The 22,649-nt window shown below is 40.1% G+C and overlaps 1 protein-coding gene across 1 annotated transcript in view; it reads left to right on the top strand.

The window, feature by feature from the left end:
• Positions 1-14,422: 14,422 nt before the first annotated feature.
• The window catches only part of SPICE1 (spindle and centriole associated protein 1), a 61,749-nt gene continuing 53,522 nt past the window's right edge, over positions 14,423-22,649 (top strand). Inside the window, exons 1-2 of the mRNA XM_029215127.1 lie at positions 14,423-14,517; positions 21,359-21,457. Coding sequence (XP_029070960.1) covers positions 21,359-21,457 — 99 coding nt within the window. The 5' untranslated portion in view covers positions 14,423-14,517. The remainder of the gene's footprint in view (positions 14,518-21,358; positions 21,458-22,649) is intronic.

Below are 22,649 nucleotides of genomic sequence, written 5' to 3'. Positions count from 1 at the left end.
TCTGCACTGCCTGTCATCAAGGACTCCAGCCTTCAACCAGGTGCAGTACCCACCGAGTCCACTTATAGGCATTGACATGGTAAGTTAAGTCAGCACTGGGTCTGAATTCTGCCCTTTGCTTTGAGTTCTTTGGTTATCGAGTCTCAGTTTGATACCACGGTTTTGTTATTCGTTCCCATTTGTTCGGCATCTCTGGTGGGGTCAGGTCATTCTATCCTTTTTTTTTTTTTCTCTCTTTTCTGCTTCTGTTTTATGTTATGTCATCTAAAAGTGTTGTTTATCACAGAGTAGAACACAGGCATAGGCCTTTTAAGCTCTTTGTTTAAGCTGGTCTCATAGACCAGTACGGTTCTCACTTGCCTGGCATCCTTTTGGACGTACGTTGCTTAGCCTAGATAAGACTATCCTTGTGTTTCAATTTTTTTTTTGGTCCCCAGAGTTTGGCTTTGATCCACAGAGGGCTTCCTCTCTGGTTCTACACCTGCCTGGAGGTGTAGCTTGTTGGGTCTACGTTTGGAGGCAGTTACCATCACACTGGGGGCTCAAGACTCAAAGTGCACAGCATGACTTTCAATGGACTGTTTGTTGCCAGCTCTTATGGGGTCAGCTAAGTCTAATTCCTCTCTTCCTTCTGGAAGAACTCCTACTTCTTATATGTCGACTCATTACAGTTCTAATTCTTGCACCTGTGTTTCAAATGGCATAACTTCCCCAAGGATGATCTGGGCCTTCAATGGCCACCGTGTGGAACAATGGGCTTGAACAAAATTGTTCATCTGAGAGGTGCCTTAAAAAAGAAAGAGAATAAACTTCTTAGACTCAATGGGCAGCATTTTTTTTTACTGGTTTGCAGACACCTTGAAATGAAACTCTGTTCAAAATTGCTTCACTGGGCTTCCCTGGTGGCACAGTGGTTGAGAGTCCACCTGCCGATGCAGAGGACACGGTTTCGTGCCCCGATCCGGGAAGATCCCACATGCCGTGGAGCGGCTGGGCCCGTGAGCCATGGCCGCTGAGCCTGCGCATCCGGAGCCTGTGCTCTGCAGCAGGAGAGGCCACAACAGCGAGAGGCCCGTGTACTGCAAAAAAAAAAAAAAGAAAAAGAAAAAAAATCTTGCTGTGATTTATGTCAAAGAGTGTTCTTCCTATGTTTTCTTCTAAGTGTTTTATAGTGTCTGGTCTTATATTTAGGTCTCTAATCCATTTTGAGTTTATTTTTGTGTATGGTGTTAGGGAGTGTTGTAATTTCATTCTTTTACATGTAGCTGTCCAGTTTTCCCAGCACCACTTATTGAAGAGACTGTCTTTTCTCCATTGTATATCCTTGCCTCCTTTATCGTATATTAGGTGACCATATGTGCGTGGGTTTATCTCTGGGCTTTCTATCTTGTTCCATTGATCTATGTTTCTGTTTTTGTGCCAGTACCATATTGTCTTGATTACCATAGCTTTGTATTATAGTCTGAAGTCAGGGAGTCTGATTCCTGCAGCTCCGTTTTTTCCCTCAAGACTGCTTTGGCTATTTGGGTCTTTTGTATCTCCATACCAATTTTAAGATCTTTTGTTCTAGTTCTGTAAAAAATGCTATTGGTAGTTTGATAGGGCTTGCATTGAATCCATAGATTGCTTTGGGTAATATAGTCATTTTCACAATATTGATTCTTCCAATCCAAGAATATGGTATATCTCTCCGTCTGTTGGTATCATCTTTAATTTCTTTCATCAGTGTTTTATAGTTTTCTGCATACAGTACTTTTGTCTCCCTAGGTAGGTTTATTCCTAGGTATTTTATTCTTTTTGTTGCAATGGTAAATGGGAGTGTTTCCTTAATTTCTCTTTCAGATTTTTCATCATTAGTGTATAGGAATGCAAGAGATTTCTGTGCATTAATTTTGTATCCTGCAACTTTACCAAATTCATTGACTAGCTCTAGTAGTTTTCTGGCAGCATATTTAGGATGTCATCCACAAACAGTGACAATTTTACTTCTTCTTTTCCAATTTTTATTCCTTTTATTTCTTTTTCTTCTCTGATTGCCATGGCTAGGACTTCCAACACTATGTTGAATAATAGTCATGAGAGTGGACATCCTTGTCTTGTTCCTGATTTAGAGGAACTTTTTTCAGTTTTTCACCTTCGAGAATGATGTTTGCTGTAGGTTTGTCGTATATGGCCTTTATTATGTTGAGGTAGGTTCCCTCTATGCCCACGTTCTGGAGAGTTTTTTATCATAAATGGGTGTTGAATTTCAGCAAAAGCTTTTTCTGAATCTATTGAGATGATCATATGGTTTTTATTCTTCAGTTTGTTAATATGGTGTATCACATTGATTGATTTGTGTATATTGAAGAATCCTTGCATCCCTGGGATAAATCCCACTTGATCATGGTGTATGATCCTTTTAATGTGCTGTTGGATTCTGTTTGCTAGTATTTCGTTGAGGATTTTTGCATCTATATTCATCAGTGATATTGGTCTGTAATTTGCTTTTTTTGTAGTGTCTTTGTCTGGTTTTGGTATCAGGGTGATGGTGGCCTCATAGAATGAGTTTGGGAGTGTTCCTTCCCGTGCAATTTTTTGGAAGAGTTTGAGAAGGATGGGTGTTAGCTCTTCTCTAAATGTGTGATAGAATTCACCTGTGAAGCCATCTGGTCCTGGACTTTTGTTTGTTGGAAGATTTTTAATCACAGTTTCAATTTCATTACTTGTGATTGGCCTGCTCATATTCTCCATTTCTTCCTGGTTCAGTCTTGGAAGGTTATACCTTTCTAAGAATTTGTCCATTTCTTCCAGGTTGTCCATTTTATTGGCATAGAGTTGCTTATAGTAGTCTCTTAAGGTGCTTTGTATTTCTGCAGTGTCTGTTGTAACTTCTCCTTTTTGATTTCTAATTTTATTGATTTGAGTCCTCTCCCTCTTTTTCTTGATGAGTCTGGCTAATGGTTTATCAATATTGTTTATCTTCTCAAAGAACCAGCTTTTAGTTTTATTGATCTTTGTAACTGTTTTCTTTGTTTCTATTTCATTTATTTCTGGCCTGATCTTTATGATTTCTTTCCTTCCACTAACTTTGGGCTTTATTTGTTCTTATTTCTCTAGTTACTTTAGGTGTACAGTTAGATTTGTTAATTTGAGATGTTTGTTGTTTCTTGTGGTAGGATTGTATTGCTATAAACTTCCCTCGTAGAACTGCTTTTGCTGCATTCTATAGGTTTTGGATCGTCGTGTTTTCATTGTCATTTGTCTCTAGGTATTTTTTGATTTCCTCTTTGATTTCTTCAGTGATCTCTTGGCTATTTAGTAACATATTGTTTAGCCTCCATGTGTTTGTGTTTTTTACGTTTTTCCCCCTGTAACTGGTTTCTAATCTCATAGTGTTGTGGTCAGAAAAGATGCTTGATATGATTTCAATTTTCTTAAATTTACTGAGGCTTGATTTGTGACCCAAGATGTGATCTATCCTGGAGAATGGTCCGTGTGCACTTGAGAAGAAAGTGTAATCTGCTGTTTTGGATGGAATGTCCTATAAATATCAATCAAATCTCTCTGGTCTATTGCATCATTTAAAGCTTGTGTTTCCTCATTAATTTTCTGTTTGGATGATCTGTCCATTGGTGTAAGTGAGGTGTTAAAGTCCCCCACTATTATTGTGTTACTGTCGATTTCCTCTTTTATAGCTGTTAGCAGTTGCCTTATGGATTGAGGTGCTCCTATGTTGGGTGCATATATATTTATAATTGTTATATCTTCTTCTTGGATTGATCCCTTGATCATTATGTAGTGTCCTTCCTTGTCTCTTGTAACATTCTTTATTCTAAAGTCCATTTTATCTGATATGAGTATTGCTACTCCAGCTTTCTTTTGATTTCCATTTGCATGGAATATCTTTTTCCATCCCCTCACTTTCAGTCTGTATGTGTCCCTCGGTCTGAAGTGGGTCTCTTGTAGACAGCATATATATGGGTCTTGTTTTTGTATCCATTCAGCGAGCCTGTGTCTTTTGGTTGGAGCATTTAATCCATTCACGTTTAAGGCAATTATAGATATGTATGTTCCTATTACCATTTTCTTAATCGTTTTGGGTTTGTTTTTGTAGGTCCTTTTCTTCTCTTGTGTTTCTCACTTAGAGAAGTTCCTTTAGTATTTGTTGTAGAACTGGTTTGGTGTGCTGAATTCTCTTAGCTTTTCTTTCCTGTAAAGCTTTTGATTTATCCATCGAATCTGAATGAGATCCTTGCTGGGTAGAGTAATCTTGTTTGTAGGTTCTTCCCTTTATCATTTTAAGTATATCATGCCACTAACTTCTGGCTTCTAGAGTTTCTGCTGAGAAATCAGCTGTTAACCTTACGGGAGTTCCCTTGTATGTTATTTGTCATTTTTCCCTTGCTGCTTTCAATAATTTTTCTTTGTCTTTAATTTTTGCCAATTTGATTACTATGTGCCTCAGTGTGTTTTCCTTGGGTGTATCCTGTATGGGACTCTCTGCACTTCCTGGACTTGGGTGGCTATTTCCTTTCCCATGTTAGGGAAGTTTTCAATTATAATCTCTTCAAATATTTCCTCGGGTCCTTTTTCTCTCTCTTCTTCTGGGACCCCTATAATGCAAATGCTGTTGCGTTTATTGCTGTTCCAGAGGTCTCATAGGCCGTCTTCATTTCTTTTCATTCTTTTTCTTTATTTTGTTCTGCAGCAGTGAATTCTACCATTCTGTCTTCCAGGTCACTTATCCGTTCTTCTGCCTCAGTTATTCTGCTATTGATCCCTTCTAGTGTAGTTTTCATTTCAGTTATTGTGTTGTTCATCTCTGTTTGTTTGTTCTTTAATTCTTCTAGGTCTTCTTAAAATACTTCTTGCAGGGCTTCCCTGGTGGCACAGTGGTTGAGAGTCTGTGTGCCAATGCAGGGGACATGGGTTCGTGCCCCAGTCTGGGAAGATCCCACATGCCATGAAGCGGCTGGGCCCGTGAGCCATGGCTGCTGAGCCTGCGCGTCCGGAGCCTGTGCTCCGCAATGGGAGAGACCACAACAGTGAGAGGTCTGCATACTGAAAAAAAAAAAAAAAAAAATTCTTGCATCTTCTTGATCTTTGCCCCATTCTTTTTCTGAGGTCCTGGATCATCTTCACTCTCATTATTCTGAATTCTTTTTCTGGAAGGTTGCCAATCTCCACTTCATTTAGCTGTTTTTCTGGTGTTTTATCTTGTTCCTTCATCTGGTACATAGCCCTCTGCCTTTTCATCTTGTCTATCTGTGGTTTTTGTTCCACAGGCTGCAGGACTGTAGTTCTTCTTGCTTCCACTGTCTGCCATGTGTTATATGAGGCTATGTAAGAGGCTTGTGCAAGTTTCCTGATTGGAGGGACTGGTGGTGGCTAGAGCTGGGTGTTGCTCTGTTGGGCAGAGCTCAGTAAAACTTTAATCCACTTGTCTGCTGATGGGTGTGGCTGGATTCCCTCCCTGTTGGTTGTTTGGCCTGAGGCAACCCAACACTGGAGCCTAAGTGGGCTCTTTGGTGGGGCTAGTGGTGGACTCTGGGAGGGCTCACGCCAAGGAGTACTTCCCCAAACTTCTGCTGCCAGCGTCCTTGTCCTCATGGTGAGACACAGCCACCCCCTGCCTCTGCAGGAGACCCTCCAACACTAGCAGGTAGGTCTGGTTCAATCTCCTATGGGGTCACTGCTCCTTCCCCTGGGCCCCAATGTGGACACTACTTTGTGTGTGCCCTCCAAGAGTGGAGTCTCTGTTTCCCCCAGTCCTGTCAAAGTCCTGCAATCAAATCCTGCTAGCCTTCAAAGTCTGATTCTGTAGGAATTCCTCCTCTTGTTGCCGGACCCCCAGGTTGGGAAGCCTGACGTGGGGCTCAGAACCTTTACTCCAGTGGGTGGACTTCTGTGGTATAAGTGTTCTCCAGTCTGTGAGTCACCCACCCAGCAGTTATAGGATTTGATTTTATTTTGATTGCGCCCCTCCTACCGTCTCATTGTGGCTTCTCCTTTGTCTTTGGATGTGGGGTATCTTTTTTGGTGAGTTCCAGTGTCTTCCTGTCAATGGTTGTTCAGCAGTTAGTTGTGATTACGGTGCTCTCACAAGAGGGAGTGAGAGCACGTCCTTCTACTGCGCCATCTTGAACCAATCTCCACACAACACTTTTAAGTCAGTCAGTTAACCTCTTATGAATTTCTGTTGCCCTCTCCGTCTCACATTACTATTAACTGCACAACACCGCGAATTTTGCCACTCTCCTGCCCTTACCAGAAAGGGAACCTCACAATCGTCTTGCTTCAGCTAGGGACTTTCTGTACCTCGCTCAGCTTTATTAGAGAAGATTCTCCCTTTGAGAATTCTCCCTTTGAGAATAGTATTTGTTGATGGGTCATACTTCAGAATCGAAACTGGAGATTATCATGCCATCATTAATGCTATCACTAATCTCAACTCTCCATTACAGGAGAGTCCTCTACCTGAGGGAAAGTTAGTCCAGACGACAGAATTTATAACACTTATTAGAGCTTGTCAATTAGCTGAAGACCAGAGAATAAACGCATATACAGTTAGCAGGTATGCTTCTGGAGTAGTACATGCTGCTTTAGAAAGAAAAAGATTCTCTCACTTCTGCTGGAATCCCTATCAAAAGTGGACAACAAGTTAAGAAATTTTTAGATGCACTTCAACTTCCCAGTGAAATGGCTATTGTAAAGATTGAGGCCCATTGTAACAGAGACAAAAAGATCAAATGGAAGTTAAAGGAGATGCTCTAGTAGATAATTTTGCCAAACAAGCAGGCTTAACCAAGATTATGATACTAACTCCCTAAAAGACAAATCTCTGGATTGAGACAAAGAAGCCATTATCAAATATCCACATCAAAAATCCAGCCCATGATTTGGAAAAGGAAGAATGGAAGAAATGTGGTGTATACTTCACTTAGATAATCCTTGAGACTCTCAAGATGACAGATTGGTGGCACCAGATGATTTCAAATGGATATTAGCTGAATTTCTCTTTGAAACTACGCATCATGGTGAAGACATATTGCTTACTATCTTAAATCAATGTTGGTGGGAAAACTTTAAAAGACAGCTGAGATTATTTTGGGGACATGTATTACTTGTGAACAACATAATCCTGGAAAAACTGTAAAGATGAGCCATGGCCAGGAACCAAAACCTCCAGGACCCTTTGAACACCTTCAGATAGATTTTATCCAGCTTCCACTCTCCATGGGATTTATTTATTTTTAGGATGGGTTACAGCATTTTCTGGCTGAAAATCTTCTTTGCTGGACATTCTTTGCAGTCTCTAAAACGCTGCTTGATTTTGTGTTTCGAATCTGGGGTATACCAGCTTTTATATTGAGTGACCAAGGCATACAATTTACATGAACTACTATAAAAGAACTTTGTAAGGCATCACTCTTTCTCAAAAACTATGCTGTCCTTACCACCCACAAGCTTCTGGAAAGATGAAAAGAACCAATGGAATTAAATTAAATTAAAATTAGCAAAACTAAAAAATAAGATTACAATTAGCAAAACTTTCAGAAATTCTTGAGCTCTCTTGGCTAGAGGTACTCCCACTAGCCCTTTTGGCCATATGTCTCAGTGACACATTGGTTATATCCCTATGAACTGTTAACAGGAAGGCACATACTTTTAGAAATTACACCCCTGATATTAGACTCTTTTCCGCTGCATGCAGATGTGGCAAAATATTGCAGGTCCTATAATGGACACGTTAAGGCCAGCTTCACACGACGCTTCTTAAATTGGCTCTTCGTGATCATCAACTAGGAAATTTCATCTATTGGAAGAGACACTGGGAAAAACCTCTCTCGAACTTCACTGGAAGGGACCTTATTAGGTACTGTTAACAACTGTTGAAATACCTTTCTAGGCCCAAGATGGAGCCACTCCTGCCTGGGGTGCCACATTTAGTAAACTGAAACTTAGATAACTTTCGCATCCCTTTAAATGCTCCACTTGACCAGAAATGCAGTATATTTAGTCGGTCAGTCCCCAAATGCAAGCCAGCTCTTGGCCTTCTCACCCAAACATGGTTGACAGCGGGGCCCCAGCCAATCAGATATTTTGTTTTTCTCTTTCCTTTTCTTTCTTTATCCTGTAAAAGCTTCCTTCCTTCTACCACCCCATTTTGCAGTTCTCCAGAAGGAGATTGTCTACTTCATGAAGTGTTAAGTAAAGTTTGTTTGTATCACCTAAGTTGTCTTCTTTAATCATTTTTTAACACAACAAATATATTAGTGAAACTTCAGTAAGTCAATTTTTTTTTTTTTTTTTTGCCGTACGCAGGCCTCTCACTGTTGTGGCCTCTCCCCTTGCGGAGCACAGGCTCCGGACGCACAGGCTCAGCAGCCATGGCTCATGGGCCCAGCCGCTCCGCGGCATGTGGGATCCTCCCGGACCGGGGCGCGAACCCGTGTCCCCTGCATCGGCAGGCGGACTCTCAACAACTGCGCCACCAGGGAAGCCCAGTAAGTCAATTTTTGACTTAACTTTTCACAGCTAAATAAGCAACTCAGTTCCATATAACTGGAAATCTACTCCAATAGGGGACTTCAAGCTGAGGATTATCACAGATCCTTTAGAAGCATCGGATCTTTGGAAATAGACAATGGACTGAAGAACTTTGGAATAAGCACATGGCTTTGGAAAGTGGACAGATTCCAACTAAGACATTGTACCAGGACCCCTGTCTAATTGTTGTTTTGTTTTTGACTGACTTACTGATATTCTCCTTCTCTATTACTATATAGATCACTGATGTTTTCTACCCAGAATGCTCCCTTCTCTCCTTTCCCCCCCTCTTTATTATAATTGTTGGATCAGGACATAGTCACTCTTCTTAGATTGTCCCAGATAGGACCCTCTGCCCTCAGCCTTACTGACTGTTGGATACGCCATTCATCATTGGATTCTCACAATGAAAACGTATAGGAGATCATGGAGAACTATAGCCAATGGCTATTCCACTTGCACCTACATGGACAAACTACATTAAACACATTAACCTGTGACTCTGCTAGTTTTCTTTCTCCCAGAGAAAGAATCAATTAGTACAATCTATTGATCAGACCCCAGGTAATTCTAAATTTGAATTCAACAAACTTTGTAGGGTGATGGGCCAAATACTTGCCACTTGGAAGAGACTAATAGAGATCTAAGTATGTAAGTTCTTGGTTCTGATTTCATTTTATGATAAAATCTTTTTTCTCTGATCTCCATGTGCCCCTATAGGCTACTTCTTCCTTTGCAGGCAGAACACATGGTCTTGTTTGCCTCAGACTAAGATTTTATGCAATTTAGTAATAGCATCCCAAGACTTCTTTATACACCTAGACGTTAATTCTATAAACTACCAAGGATGGAAATTCTGACTCAGATGCAAGCTACGAAAGGAGACCACCCTTGATTGTACAGGTACTCTACCTGGAGGAATTGCTGACTCATTGTTTATCCTAATAATCAGAGCAGTCTTCTCAATGGTGAGAATTATACAAATAGAAAAGACTATAAGATGAAGTTATCATTAACTTTGGCAGAAGTTATTAATGATACTACCTAATCTCTAGAAGGAATAGAAATCAGTCTCAACTCATTGGCATGAGCAGTGGTGGACAATTGCATTGCTCTTGATCTCTTGTTTGCTAGTCATGGTGGTGTCTGTGACTGAATATTCAAACAGACAATGGGCAGATGATATATAACAATAGAACTTGACCCCCAATCTCTGCAGCAGTCAGTCCAGGAAGCCAAACCATAACCTCTGCAACAATCAACCCAGGATTGTCCTGATTTGGTCATGTTTGCCAGCTTCCCTATTTTTTGTTCCTCATAACCAACCAGAGATCTATATGATTTATATCCCAGTTTAGGTATTTTTACATTTCAAAAATCAGGATATATAAAAAGTATGATTCTTCTCATAGTAGTACTGAAGACGAATCTTCCCCATATTAAAAAAAAACCAGTGTCATAAAAAATAGAAGCAGTTGTGGAAACAAACACTATTGACATGAGAATAAACAGAAATTATTTATTCAGCGTTCGATATAGGAAGGATCATCCACCATCACCTGCATTTGGCGGAGACTCAAAGACAAGAGGGGAGTGGGAAAGGTTTATAAAGTAAATAAAGGGAAGACATCAGAAATACTCTGATGAGAATTTGGGATGGGGGATCTGGAGGTAGACTAAGCAGAAGTAGAGCATCTTATGGCTTGGGGATCATACCTGGCTCACATGTGGACTGCCCAGAGAAGCTAAACAAATAGCTTTCTTGAGGTATAATCGACATACAACAAACTTCACATATTTAAAGCATCTATATCACCTGTGTTATAGACCCACATACTCATGAAACCATTTTCTACATATCCAACATCCTCTAAAGTTCTCTTCTTCCTTTAAGTCTCTCTCCTGCTTCCTCTCTGCTTCCTTTCTATTATCAAGCATCCAGTGGTCTGTTTTCTGTTACTACATTAACTTTCATTTTCTAGAGACTCATAAATGGACTCACACAGTATATACCCTTTTTAAAATTTGTTTGGCTTCTTTCACTCAGCATAATTATTTTATTAAATGAGTTTTGTTAAAATTTTGCTAAGAATTTTTGCATCTATAATCATGAGGGATATTCATCTGTAGTTTTCTTGTAAACTTCTCTCTGATTTAGATATCAGGATAATGCTGGCCTCATAGAGTGAGTTGGAAATTATTCCCTCCTCTTCAACTCTTCAACTTTTTTGAAAGAGTTTCTGTAGAATTGGTAATATTTCTTCCCCAAATGTTTGATAGACTTCACCAGTAAAGCCAACTGGACCTGTACCTTTCTTTGTGAGGTTTCTTTTTTTTTTTAATTGCAACTTTAACTTCTTTAATAGATATAGGACTATTTAGGTTATCCATTTTTCCTTGAGAAAGTCTGGTAATTTATGTCTTTCAAGGAATTTGTCCATTTTTTCCTATGATGTTGAATTTATTATATAGGGTTGTTCAAAATATTACATTATTCTTTTAGTATCTGTAGAATCTGTCACCTCTCTCATTTCCAATATTGGTAATTTATATGTAATTTTCCCCTGATCAATTTGTTTATAGGTTCATCAATTTAATTAATCATCTCAAAGATTCAGCTGTTAGTTTCATTGGTTTTCTCTATTGTTTTTTGCTTTACTATTTTATTGATTCAGCTTTAATCTTTATTATTTCTTTCCTCCTTGGATTTAACCATTGTGGTCAGAGAACATAGCTAGTATAACTTGAATCCTTCTGGATTTATTGAAACTTGCCTTATGGTCCAGATTATTGTCCATCTTGCTAAAAATTCTGTATACATATGATAAGCATTTGTATTCTGCTGGTTGTTGGAGTAGTATTCTATGTATGTAATCAGGTCAATATGGCTGATAATGTTTTTCAAGCCTATTATAACCTTGCTGATTTTCTACCTACTTATATTATAGGTTATTCAGGGAGGGGGATTGAAATTTCTGACTATAATTGTGGACTTTATTTCACATTGCAGTTCTATCAGTTTTTGCTTCATTTATTTTGAAGCTCTCTTATTAGGTGCATAAATGTTTAGAATTGTTGTATACTTTTGATTTAATGGCCCCTTTACCATCATGAAATGATCTTATTTACCCCTGGTAATATTCTTTGCTCTGAAATCTACTTCATCAAATATTGATAAAGCCACTCCAGCTTTCTTTTGATTAGTGTTAGCATGATATACCTTTTCCCATCCTTGTACATTAAACTTACTTGTGCTTTTATATTATTGATAAATGTGTGTCTCTTTTTATAGGCAGCAATTAAAAAAATCTAATCTGACAATCTCTGCCTTTTAATCGAGGTGATTAGACTATTTGCATTTAATGTAATAATTGAGTTGTATCTATCACCTTGCTGTTTTTTTCTATTTCTCTCATCTGTTATTTGTTTCCTTTTTTTGCACTTTTCTGCCTACTTTTAATCAACTATTTGTTATTATCTCTTTTATAATATCTCTTTTTATACATATCATCTCTTTTAGCTGTAATTCTTACTACTTTAGTGATAGCTTTAGGGTTTATAGAATACATCTTTAACTTGTTACAGTCTAACTTCAGGTGATTTTATAACACATCAGAATAGTATAAGAGCCTACAACAATATATTTCCTCTGGACTTTATGTTATTGTTGCCATGCATTTTGCCTTTACATATATTATAAACATCACAATACATTTTTATTATACTTGTTTAAGTAGTCAACTATCTTTTAAAGAGATTTAAATAATAAGACAAATAATCTTATATACTTACTCCTGTAGCTATTTCCAGTGCTTGTCATTGTGTAGATCCAGATTTCCATCTGGTATCATTTTCCTTCTGCCTGAAGTACCTACTTTAACATTCCTCATAGTGGGGGTCTGCTGGTGATAAATTTTATCAGTTGTGTGTGGAAGCATATTTATTTCATCCTCATCTTTAAAATATATTTTTGACAGATATAGAATTCTAGGTTGACAGGTATTTTTCTTTTAATACATTAAGGATGTTTTACTGTCTTCTTGCTTGCAATAGTTCTGATGAGAAATATGATGTTATCCTTATTTTTGTTCCTCTGTAATGTCTTCCCTCTGGCTGCTTTTCAGAGTTTTTTCTTTATCACTGAATTTGGTTATTATGTACCTTGATGTAATGTTCTTCATGTTTCTCGTGTTTGGATTTTGTTGAGCTTCTGGAAGGCAGGTTGGTGGGTAACGATGCTGATAGGAGGATTGAATTAGTGATGAGAGCTTATGGATGTTCTCTTCAGATTGCTTCAGTGTTGTCAATGAAGTAGGGAGCAAGGTCACTGGCTGAGACTGAGGACAGAGGAAGAGATGTTGAGCACGAGAGAAGGTATAAAGCTGTCATTTGGGAGGGTAGGAGAATTAATAGAGCAGGGAACGGTACTGTGGTCTTCAGTCATTTTTAAAGGCCCGCTTAAAATTAGTTATCATGAATTTAAAGTCAGCATGGCTGAGTGTTTTTCTCCTTCCAGTTTTATCTGGAAGGGTTCAGGCACTTAGTAAATACAGTGTTGAAATGGCCAGGTTTGTGGTTTTGCCAAGTTTACAGTAACTCAGAGAGGGGCAGGGAGTTGAAGATGTATACAGGGGATGATTATATTGACTGACCGTTGAATATAACTACATCAAACTTCCTCAATCAGAGTGGAAAGAAACTATTAGAAGGCAGTTCTTTGCATCTAGAAGGTGTTGAATGTGTATTTGCTGGCCCATGTATGGGTATGTCTTAACAGTAGAAAACCAGGACCTGAAGGAGGTTGTATTATTGCACCAAATTAACTCTGTTTTCCAGTGAAATGGTCTGTGAAGATCTTAACATGGGATACGCAACTTTGCCTGTCTTGGCTCCGCCCAATTAGGTCAGCCTTCCTTACACCAACACCAGAGGTACTGGACATCTTCCACTCCCTTGCACTTGCCACACACCTTTGCATATGTGGCTTCCTCTGCAGGAAGGCTTTACCTGTCCCTGGTAATTTACTCATCCTTGCTTTTCAGCTTTCCTAGTAATTCAGATATTCCTGTAAGTTTAGTATCTAGTTAGTATGACTAATTGTTAGCACTTGTCAGAGTTTTAATTTGACATTTGTATTGTTGGTAACTGTTTGCTATTACACAGTAAGCTTCCTGAGGACAGGGACTTCGCCTGTTTTAAGAGTCCGCTGAATATAACATAGTCTCCGGCACATTGGTAGGTAGCAATAAATATTTTTTAAATTTTTTTTTTATTATTTTTTTAAGAAGATGTTGGGGGTAGGAGTTTATTAATTAATTAATTAATTTTGCTGTGTTGGGTCTTCGTTTCTGTGCGAGGGCTTTCTCTAGTTGTGGCAAGCGGGGGCCACTCTTCATCGCGGTGTGCGGGCCTCTCACTATCGCGGCCTCTCTTGTTGTGGAGCACAGGCTCCAGACGCGCAGGCTCAGTAGTTGTGGCTCACAGGCCTAGTTGCTCCGCGGCATGTGGGATCCTCCCAGACCAGGGCTCGAACCTGTGTCCCTTGCATTAGCAGGCAGATTCTCAACCACTGCGCCACCAGAGAAGCCCAGTAATAAATATTTTTGAATAAAAATATCTTCACAGAGGTGAAAGCAAGTGTGACATGTGAAGTTTGGTGTGGGGAGCAACATCTTGCTTTCCGAGAATTCACAAGAACCTGGCTAATGGTACATGCCTATCCTCCAAAGCTATGCCCGGAACCCTGCCGACCGGGGGGGGACCGAGGGAAGACACGCAAGAGCCTTTTTATCTCATAGCGTAAGCCAGATCTTGGGAGACGCCTGCGCACTGGCCTCGGCGGATGTACGCAAGGGAATGGGGCGGGGCTCCGGTAACCTAGGCAACATCCCGGAAGCGGCGGGCTGTGTTAACTTGTGTCCGGCCGGGCGATTCCGGAGCCTGGAGTTTTAGTCGTGGTGGAGGCAGCAGTCCGGAAACTGCAAGGCAGGTTGCGATGACGGGGCGGAGGCCTGCAGCCCGCCCCACAGAATCTTAGGGACAGGGGCTACAGGGCGGGGCGAACGGTCGTGGCGTCTTCCTCTCTGTTCCCTGGGGATCCAGGCGCCTGGGTTGAGGATCCTTACTACAGAAAGTGCACCCGCGACTCCATGTGTTTTGCGAGTGTGTGTGCGTGTCAGGATGCCTGTCTGGGTGTGTTTGTGTTTAGCGCGCTCTCCCAGGAGCATCCTGAGTGTGCGCGTGCGCACCGCTTTCGGGCACTTTTGCGCAGAGCTAGAAATTGGGGTACCCTAATGTAGTTTTCAAGGAATTTCCGGTCTCATGGGAGAGAGACAAACTACCCGGGGTACTTGGGGACAGGGAGGGTCATTTAAGTCGATTTGAAGGTTAGGAAAGGGTTTATCAGGAAGGCCCGCCTGAAAGTTTTGAAGAGTGAGTGGGAGTTAACCCCGTGGAAAAGGGAGTGGAAGTGTGACGGGTGTTCCAAGCAGAGCGTAAGGAACGGCTGGAACTGTATGGGAAGGCGAGAGCTTTGTTTTAGGATGTGTGGGAGATGTGAGAGGAGAAATGACTGCAAAGAAAGGTCAGCTGGGTCGCACGGAGCGGAGAGATTGTCGGAGTGCCGAGCTAAGCTGGATTCCTCTCTGCAGGGGAGCGCTGTTAAAATCGTTTGAGGAAGGAAGTAAAGTTTTGAGAGCTATCCTCTATCCATATATCTGGGTAGGAGTGATTGGAGGGATAGTGTTTGGAAAGAGGTCTTGTTTCCCTTTGATCAATTTTCCACTAGCCAGAGTGGTTTTACTAAATCCCATCGTAACTGACCTTGCTTAAAACACTTCAGTGGCTTCCTATAGGTCTTTAGGTTAGTGTTCAAATTGCTGTGGCTCACAAGGCCATTATCTGGCCTCTGCCTTTCTTTTTTATCCTTTTTCTAGCCTTCCTACCCTCTCAAATCTTTGTTAGTCAAACTGAACCTCTCAAACCCTTTGTAAGTGCCCTCCCCCGACCCCGACCTGGAGCATTTTTTCCCCAGCTTCTAACTTTTATTCATAGTTCTGCTCTCAGCTTCAATATTTTTAGGGGAATTAGAGGGAGGAGGTGGCCTTTTCTCACTGTGTAGAGTAAGATAGGTATTTCTAGGACACTGAATTTACTTCCAACGTTAGCCTTTTATTGCAATTCCTTATTTAATTGCGGTCGGACAAGCTAAGCTCTTTGAGGGTCCAGAGTTATTCTACTTTCTTGCTGTATCTGGTGCCAAGCTCTTGGCAGGTGCTTTCAAAATACTTGTTGAAATAATAGATGGATGATGAAGTAGGAGAGTGAATGAGTGAAAGGAAGATTAATTAGGGGAAATAATGAGAACCTGGACAAGAACATTCATAGTAGAGATGCAAAAAGGGGGACATGAGAGAGATGTTTGAGGGAAAGAATGAATAAATTCTGGTGTCTGATTAGCTTTGAGACAAGAAGGGAGAGAAGGTGATGCTAAGGTTTTAAACTGGAGCAACTGGAAGAAAGGTAATTCTGTACTTCAGTGTTATGCAGCAGACATTTACTGAGCAAGCCAGTTATATATCAAGAACTAGACATTGGTGGGGAGGAGGCATGGATGCTAAGCTGTATATTGGCCATACTGTATTTGAGATATTTGAGAGATGTGCACAGAAGCCAGTTGGAAATGAGCGTTAGGTGTTTTGAGGAAAGGTGTGCATCCTTGATTTGGGACTAACTTTCACAGTGTATTTGTGTTCCCAGTACGTTGATAGCTTTGCTCAAGAGAGTAGGTGAGATCACTAAGGGAAGATGTGAATTCCCCGTGGTGATCTAGAAAGTAAGCTCCATGAGAGCTGGTGCCATATTAGACTTGTTTACTATCGTATCTCCAGTGCCCGGCCAGTGCCTAGCATGTGGTAGACTCTCAAAAACAATTACTGGACAAAGAGAGAGGGTGTCCAATGGAAAGAAAAGAAGACTGGGATAGAACTGAGTGAAGATCCTTGATTACATAGTATGTGAATATTGTCTTAGCCTGAAAAGGAGAAAAGAATAGGAGAGAAACCAGGAGAAAGAGTGTTATGGAAGCCAAGGGAGGGGCGAGCTTCCAGGAGTGGGCGTCTCTAGAGATGGAAAGGGCCTGAGAAATAAGGGACCAATAATTTTAGCAATTAGGAAGCTATTAGTATTTTAGATTTTCTCCCAACGAGCCTAGATTTTCTGGGTTATGCTAATTTTATTATTTGACATCTTGGCACTGTAAACCATCAGACTATCTTTATAGTCTCACATTTCAGCATGTAAACTATAGCTCCCTTATGATACCTGGTTCCTGTAAGTGGCACAAAATCCCTTCGTTAGACCACGAAGTCTGATCTTTGGTCAAGAAAAATACGGTCACCTTTACTGGTGATGTTTAAGAGAACACTTTTCCGTGCATAGGTGGTTCCTGTGTTATAAAAGTTTGAAGTATAACTGGGGCTTAGTAAATATAAGTGCTTAAATAGGCCTCTCCTTCATGAAGTTTGTTGGTGAAGGGAAGGTCAGAGATGGGATAGCAGCTTTGTTACACCATTGTGAACTTAACCTTTGCGTACTTCAGATTCAGGGATGGTTTTTCAGAATTGAGGCGGTGGAAAAGTATAATATTTTAAATAACTTGAAATAAAGTATTTTAAGAGTAACATGAGTTCATTGTAGAAAGTTTGGAAAATATAGAACCAACCAAAGATAACTTAATTCTAGTAATGTTTTCTAGAATGTGCTTTATTATAATTAGTCATAATTAGTCAGATCTGGTTTTGAGTGTCAGCTCCCAGCTCTGTGCATTATTATTTCTGTGACTTGGAGCAATATCTCAAAAGCACCAGTTTTCTCATTTGGGAAAGGGGGTTAATAATTGTTGCTGACATAATCATTAGTAATCCTTAAGTAGAACTTAGGGTGTGCTAGGCAGGGGTTCTGAGCACCTTGTGCATTTAATTCGTTCCGTTTTACAGCTAGTGGCAGAGCTGGGATGTGAACCCAGACAGTCTGGTTTTAGACTGTACTCTTAACTACTATGCTCTAGTGTGTCTCAGGATAGTATGTGCCTCATCGGGTTGTGGGATTAAATGTGAAGCTTTTAGCACAGGTAAGTGCTTTATTAGTATTGTGTGTGTATTAACATCATGAGAATATACTATATGCGCAGTTCTGTATTCTACTTTTCTTTTTTTTTTTTTGCATTATGCGGGCCTCTCACTGTTGTGGCCTCTCCCGTTGCGGAGCACAGGCTCCGGACGCGCAGGCTCAGCGGCCATGGCTCACGGGCCCAGCCGCTCCGCGGCATGTGGGATCTTCCCGGCCCAGGGCACGAACCCGTGTCCCCTGCATCGGCAGGCGGACTCTCAACCACTGCGCCACCAGGGAAGCCCCTGTATTCTACTTTTTACACTGAACTTTCTGTGTATTTTCCTACGTTCTTCATAATGTAATTTTAATGAATACATAATTCATCATTTAGATATGCTGACATTTTATGATTCCCCTTTGTTCTGCCAAGTAAATCGAAGATCTAAGTGGTTAAAGAGTAAAATACATAAGAAAGCTTTTTTGAATAACCATTATATTTTTCCATATCTTTTTTTATAACAGCATTGTTGAGATATAACTCACAGACCATGAAATTTAGCCCTTTAAAGTATACAGTTTAGAGTTTTTTAGTATATTTACAGTTTTGCAACCATCACAACTATCTAATTCCAGGACATTTTCATCACCGCCAAAAGAAACCCTGTACCCATTAGCAGTGGCTCTCCATTTCCTCCTCCCCCCAGACCCTCCCAACCACTAATTTACTTTATGTCTTTATGGACTTGCCTATCCTGGACATTTCATATAAATGGAATCATATAATTTATGACCTTTGGTGTCTGGCTTCTTTCTCTTAGCATAATATTTTCAAGGTTCATCCATGTTGTAGCATGTGTCAGTACTTCATTCCTTATTATTGCTAAATAATATTACAGAATATGAATATACAATATTTTATTTATCCCTTCTTCAGTTAGTGGATATTTGGGATGTTTACACTTTTTGTCTATTAAGAATAATGTTGCTATGAACATTCATGTCCAAATTTTTGTGTGGACGTAAGTTTTCAATTCTTTCAGCTATATATGTGGGACTAGAATTGCTGAGTCATGTAGTAACTGTGTTTAACTTTTTTAGGAACTGCCAAACTGTTTTCCAAAGTGGCTGTGCCATTTCGCACTCCCGCTAGTGATATATAGGGATTCCAGTTTCTCCACATTCTTTCCAAAGCTTGTTATTTACATCTTTTTGATTATAACCATCCTGGTGGGTGTAAGGTAATATCTCATTATGGTTTTGATTTGCGTTTTATGACTGGTGATCTTGAACATCTCTTCACATGTTTATTGGCCATTTGTAGTATCTTCTTTGGGGAAATGTGTATTCAAATCCCTTAGCCATTTTATTTATTTATTTTTTCTTTCTTTTTTAAAAAAAATTTAAAATTTGTTTTTGGCTGCATTAGGTCTTCGTTGCTGCACGTGGGTTGCACCGAGTAGGGGCTACTCTTCGTTGCGGTGTGCAGGCTTCTCATTGCAGTGGCTTCTCTTGTTGTGGAGCATGGGCTCTAGGCACGCAGGCTTCAGTAGTTGTGGCACATGGGCTCAGTAGTTTTGGTGCACAGGCTTAGTTGCTCTATGGCATGTGGGATCTTCCCGGACCAGGGCTCAAACCTGTGTCCCCTGCATTGGCAGGCGGATTCTTAACCACTGTGCCACCAGGGAAGCCCCCTTAGCCATTTTAAAGTTGGATTTTTTGTTGTTGAGTTGTAAGAGTTCTTTATATATTCTGGATACAAGTTACTTATTAGATATATGATTTGCAAATGTTTTCTCTCATTCTTTTGGTTGTCTCTTCACTTTCTTGATGGTGTCCTTTGAAGCACAGAAGTTTTAAATTTTGATGGAGTCCAATTTATTTTTTTTTGGTTGCTTGTGTTTTTAGTGTCATTTCTGAGAAACCATTGCTTAACCCAAGGTTCATGAAGATTTATGCTTATGTTATCTTCTAGGAGTTTTGTACTTTTAGCTCTTACATTTAAGTCTGTGATTCATTTTAAGTTAATTTTTTTTTACATGTTGTGAGGTAGGGGGTCTTACTTCATTCTTTTTCATATGGATATCCAGTTGTCCCAGCACCATTAATTTAAAAGACTGTTCTTTCCCCATTGAATTGTTTCTTGGCACCCCTGTTGAATATAAACTGACCATAAGTTTAAAGTTTTGTTTTGGACTCTTGGTTCTATTCCATTCCATATCTTTTAAAATGGCACATATGGCTCTGCAATTTACTGTGTGACCTTCCCAGTCAGTTAACTCTTTGTCCCTTCGTTTTCTCATCTGTAAAGTGAGTAACAAATAGTAAATACTTCATGGGATTAGTGTGAGGATTAAAGGAGATAATATATGGGAAGAGTTTAGAACAGTACGTGGCTTGAAGAAAGTACTTAGTAGCTAATTCCATCATTATAACCACCACCACTGTCGTCATCATCGCCATCATCACCTTCACTATGATAACACTTAAATGTTATTCTCTAACTTGTATGTGACTTATCTCCTTTGCTGGATTGTACGTTCTGAAATTAGATACCATGCTTAAAGAGTGAATGCGGTTGCTAAGAGTTACAGGACAGAGGGCCAATTCCTGAGAAATACTTGCATTTAGTCATCTTTATTCACAGTAGACTAAATGATTTTTTTCAAAGATGTACTTAAGGAAAATACTAGAGTCTTTGTTTTAGGATAGTTTGGAGTAAGGGGGTCAGCTGGAAAGTTCTGTAATTATTTAGGTGTTAAAGAAGTTCTGGAATTGGAGTCATGTATATGTGTTGCTTTTTAAAAAGCATATGTGTATCCTCAAATCCTAGTGTTCAGGCTCTGTGAGTCTTTTTCTAATTTTGTATGATGTTTAGTCTAATGTCCTTAGCATTGCATTTTAAAAGTGCCAAGCAACTGTTGGCCATTTTCATATTCTAGTTTAGTATCAATAATCACCCCCATTGAGTATTATGTGAAAAATATACTAGAGATCGTATCATAACTCATTCATTCTCTAAACTTTAGCCACCTTTATTTTAAGGTAAGTACGTATGTGTCTGGTAGTGATTTTGAGTGTTAGATGCTTAAAAAAGAACCCCAACTATCTCTTGCTCTCCTTCTCTTACATTCACGTTGTTCACATGTGATTGACATTTCCTCTATTCATTGCGAATTTGTGTAACAGGTGACAATGCTTATGACTGCTGTCAGATCTCTGCCTTAGGTCATACTTGCTTCATTCCTAGGGTTCTTTATTAATCACATATATTTAATTTGTTGATTTGAAACCTCTTTTATCATAGTTATCAGTATCAACTTTCTAATAATTATGAAGTGAAAGAACCAAGTCTTTTGGTAGCCTGTTCCTTTCAGTATACTTAAAGTTCTCTGATTTTTCTTTTTTTTTTTTTTGCGGTACGCGGGCCTTTCACTGTTGTGGCCTCTCCCGTTGCGGAGCACAGGCTCCGGACGCGCAGGCTCAGCGGCCATGGCTCACGGGCCCAGCCGCTCCGCGGCATGTGGGATCTTCCCGGACCGGGGCACGAAGCTGTGTCCCCTGCATCAGCAGGCAGACTCTCAACCACTGCACCACCAGGGAAGCCCTCTCTGATGTTTTAAAATTTATTTTCTTAGATATCTTTTTCCCTCTCTGGTGATGATTAATTAGTAGTTTTTCATGTATTTTTAAAATTTGATATGATTATTACTCCTAGATGTCATTTGTCAGAGTGAACCGTTACGGTCCCCGTGGAGGAGGAAGGAAAGCACTGAAAGTAAAGAAGAAGAAAATGTCAGTAAAGCAAGAATGGGATGTAAGTCTAGGTGGGATAATACATGGTATAACGTTACATGGAAGGAATAAATGTGATGACATGGCCTTAGTCACTCAGGATGGTGCTCTGAATGGGGCTTAGCATGCGATATGGTGGAATGGGTTTCTGGGCATGTTATTGGGTTGGCCAAAACGTTTGTTTCGTTTTAAGTAAAAATAAAAGACATTTTTCATTTTCACCAAGAGCTTTATTGAACAACGTATTCATTAACCGAATGAACTTTTTGGCCAATCCCATATCCTAGGTCTTGGAGGGAAGAGCAGATGCCTTTGGGGAATTTTTTAAAAATATGCATGTTGAAGCTATAGCTCTACCTCTTTTTAAGAACTGAAATCTTGGGGCTTCCCTGGTGGCGCAGTGGTTGAGAATCTGCCTACCAATGTAGGGGACACGGGTTCGAGCCCTGGTCTGGGAAGATCCCACATGCCGTGGAGCAACTAGGGCCGTGAGCCACAACTACTGAGCCTGTGCATCTGGAGCCTGTGCTCTGCAACAAGAGAGGCCGCAACAGTGAGAGGCCCGCGCACTGCCATGAAGAGTGGCCCCCGCTTGCCACAACTAGAGAAAGCCCTCGCACAGAAAGGAAGACCCAACACAGCCAAAAATAAATTAATTAAAAAAAGAAAAGAAGAGAAGGGATTTCCTTTCTCCTCTCTCCTTTAAAAAAAAAAACAAACAAAAAAACCCTGAAATCTTAAGTGGGTGGGGAGTGTGTTTTTAAAAAGTCCCTCACCTCTACTTTGAGAACTCACTGCTTTAAGGCAACTCTAGTTAACCTGAAATCTGAAATTTTTGGGTACATATTTTAGATTTGCCCATAGCAATCTGTGATGTCATAATCATGTGAGTGGCATTTTTGACTGAAAAAGTGGGAGATCCTTGCTCTCTTACCCCTCAAATTGTTTTTTGCTCATCTCCAGAGATTTGTCAGTTTCAGTACAGAGGTTCTCGTAAGATGTAAGACAGATCTCAGGTATCTGAGACATGATCCCTGGCTCCTACCCGGACTACCACTTGGTATTATCAAGGGGATTTTTATCTTTTGGAGTTGGGTACTTTGGTTTGGACCATGAGACTTTGGGTACTTTTACTTTCTGTTGTGAAGATTAACTGGTCAGGGACTAGTTTGGATCTTAGGGATTCTTTTGGACTTAGAACCTTCTGGGTTGTG

This window comes from Monodon monoceros, unplaced genomic scaffold, assembly GCF_005190385.1.
Source record: "Monodon monoceros isolate NGI ecotype Baffin Bay Population unplaced genomic scaffold, NGI_Narwhal_1 Super_Scaffold_11, whole genome shotgun sequence".
NCBI lineage: Eukaryota > Metazoa > Chordata > Mammalia > Artiodactyla > Monodontidae > Monodon > Monodon monoceros.
The sequence above is the reverse complement of the archived record's forward strand: the minus strand, read 5'-3'. Positions and strand labels throughout refer to the sequence as shown.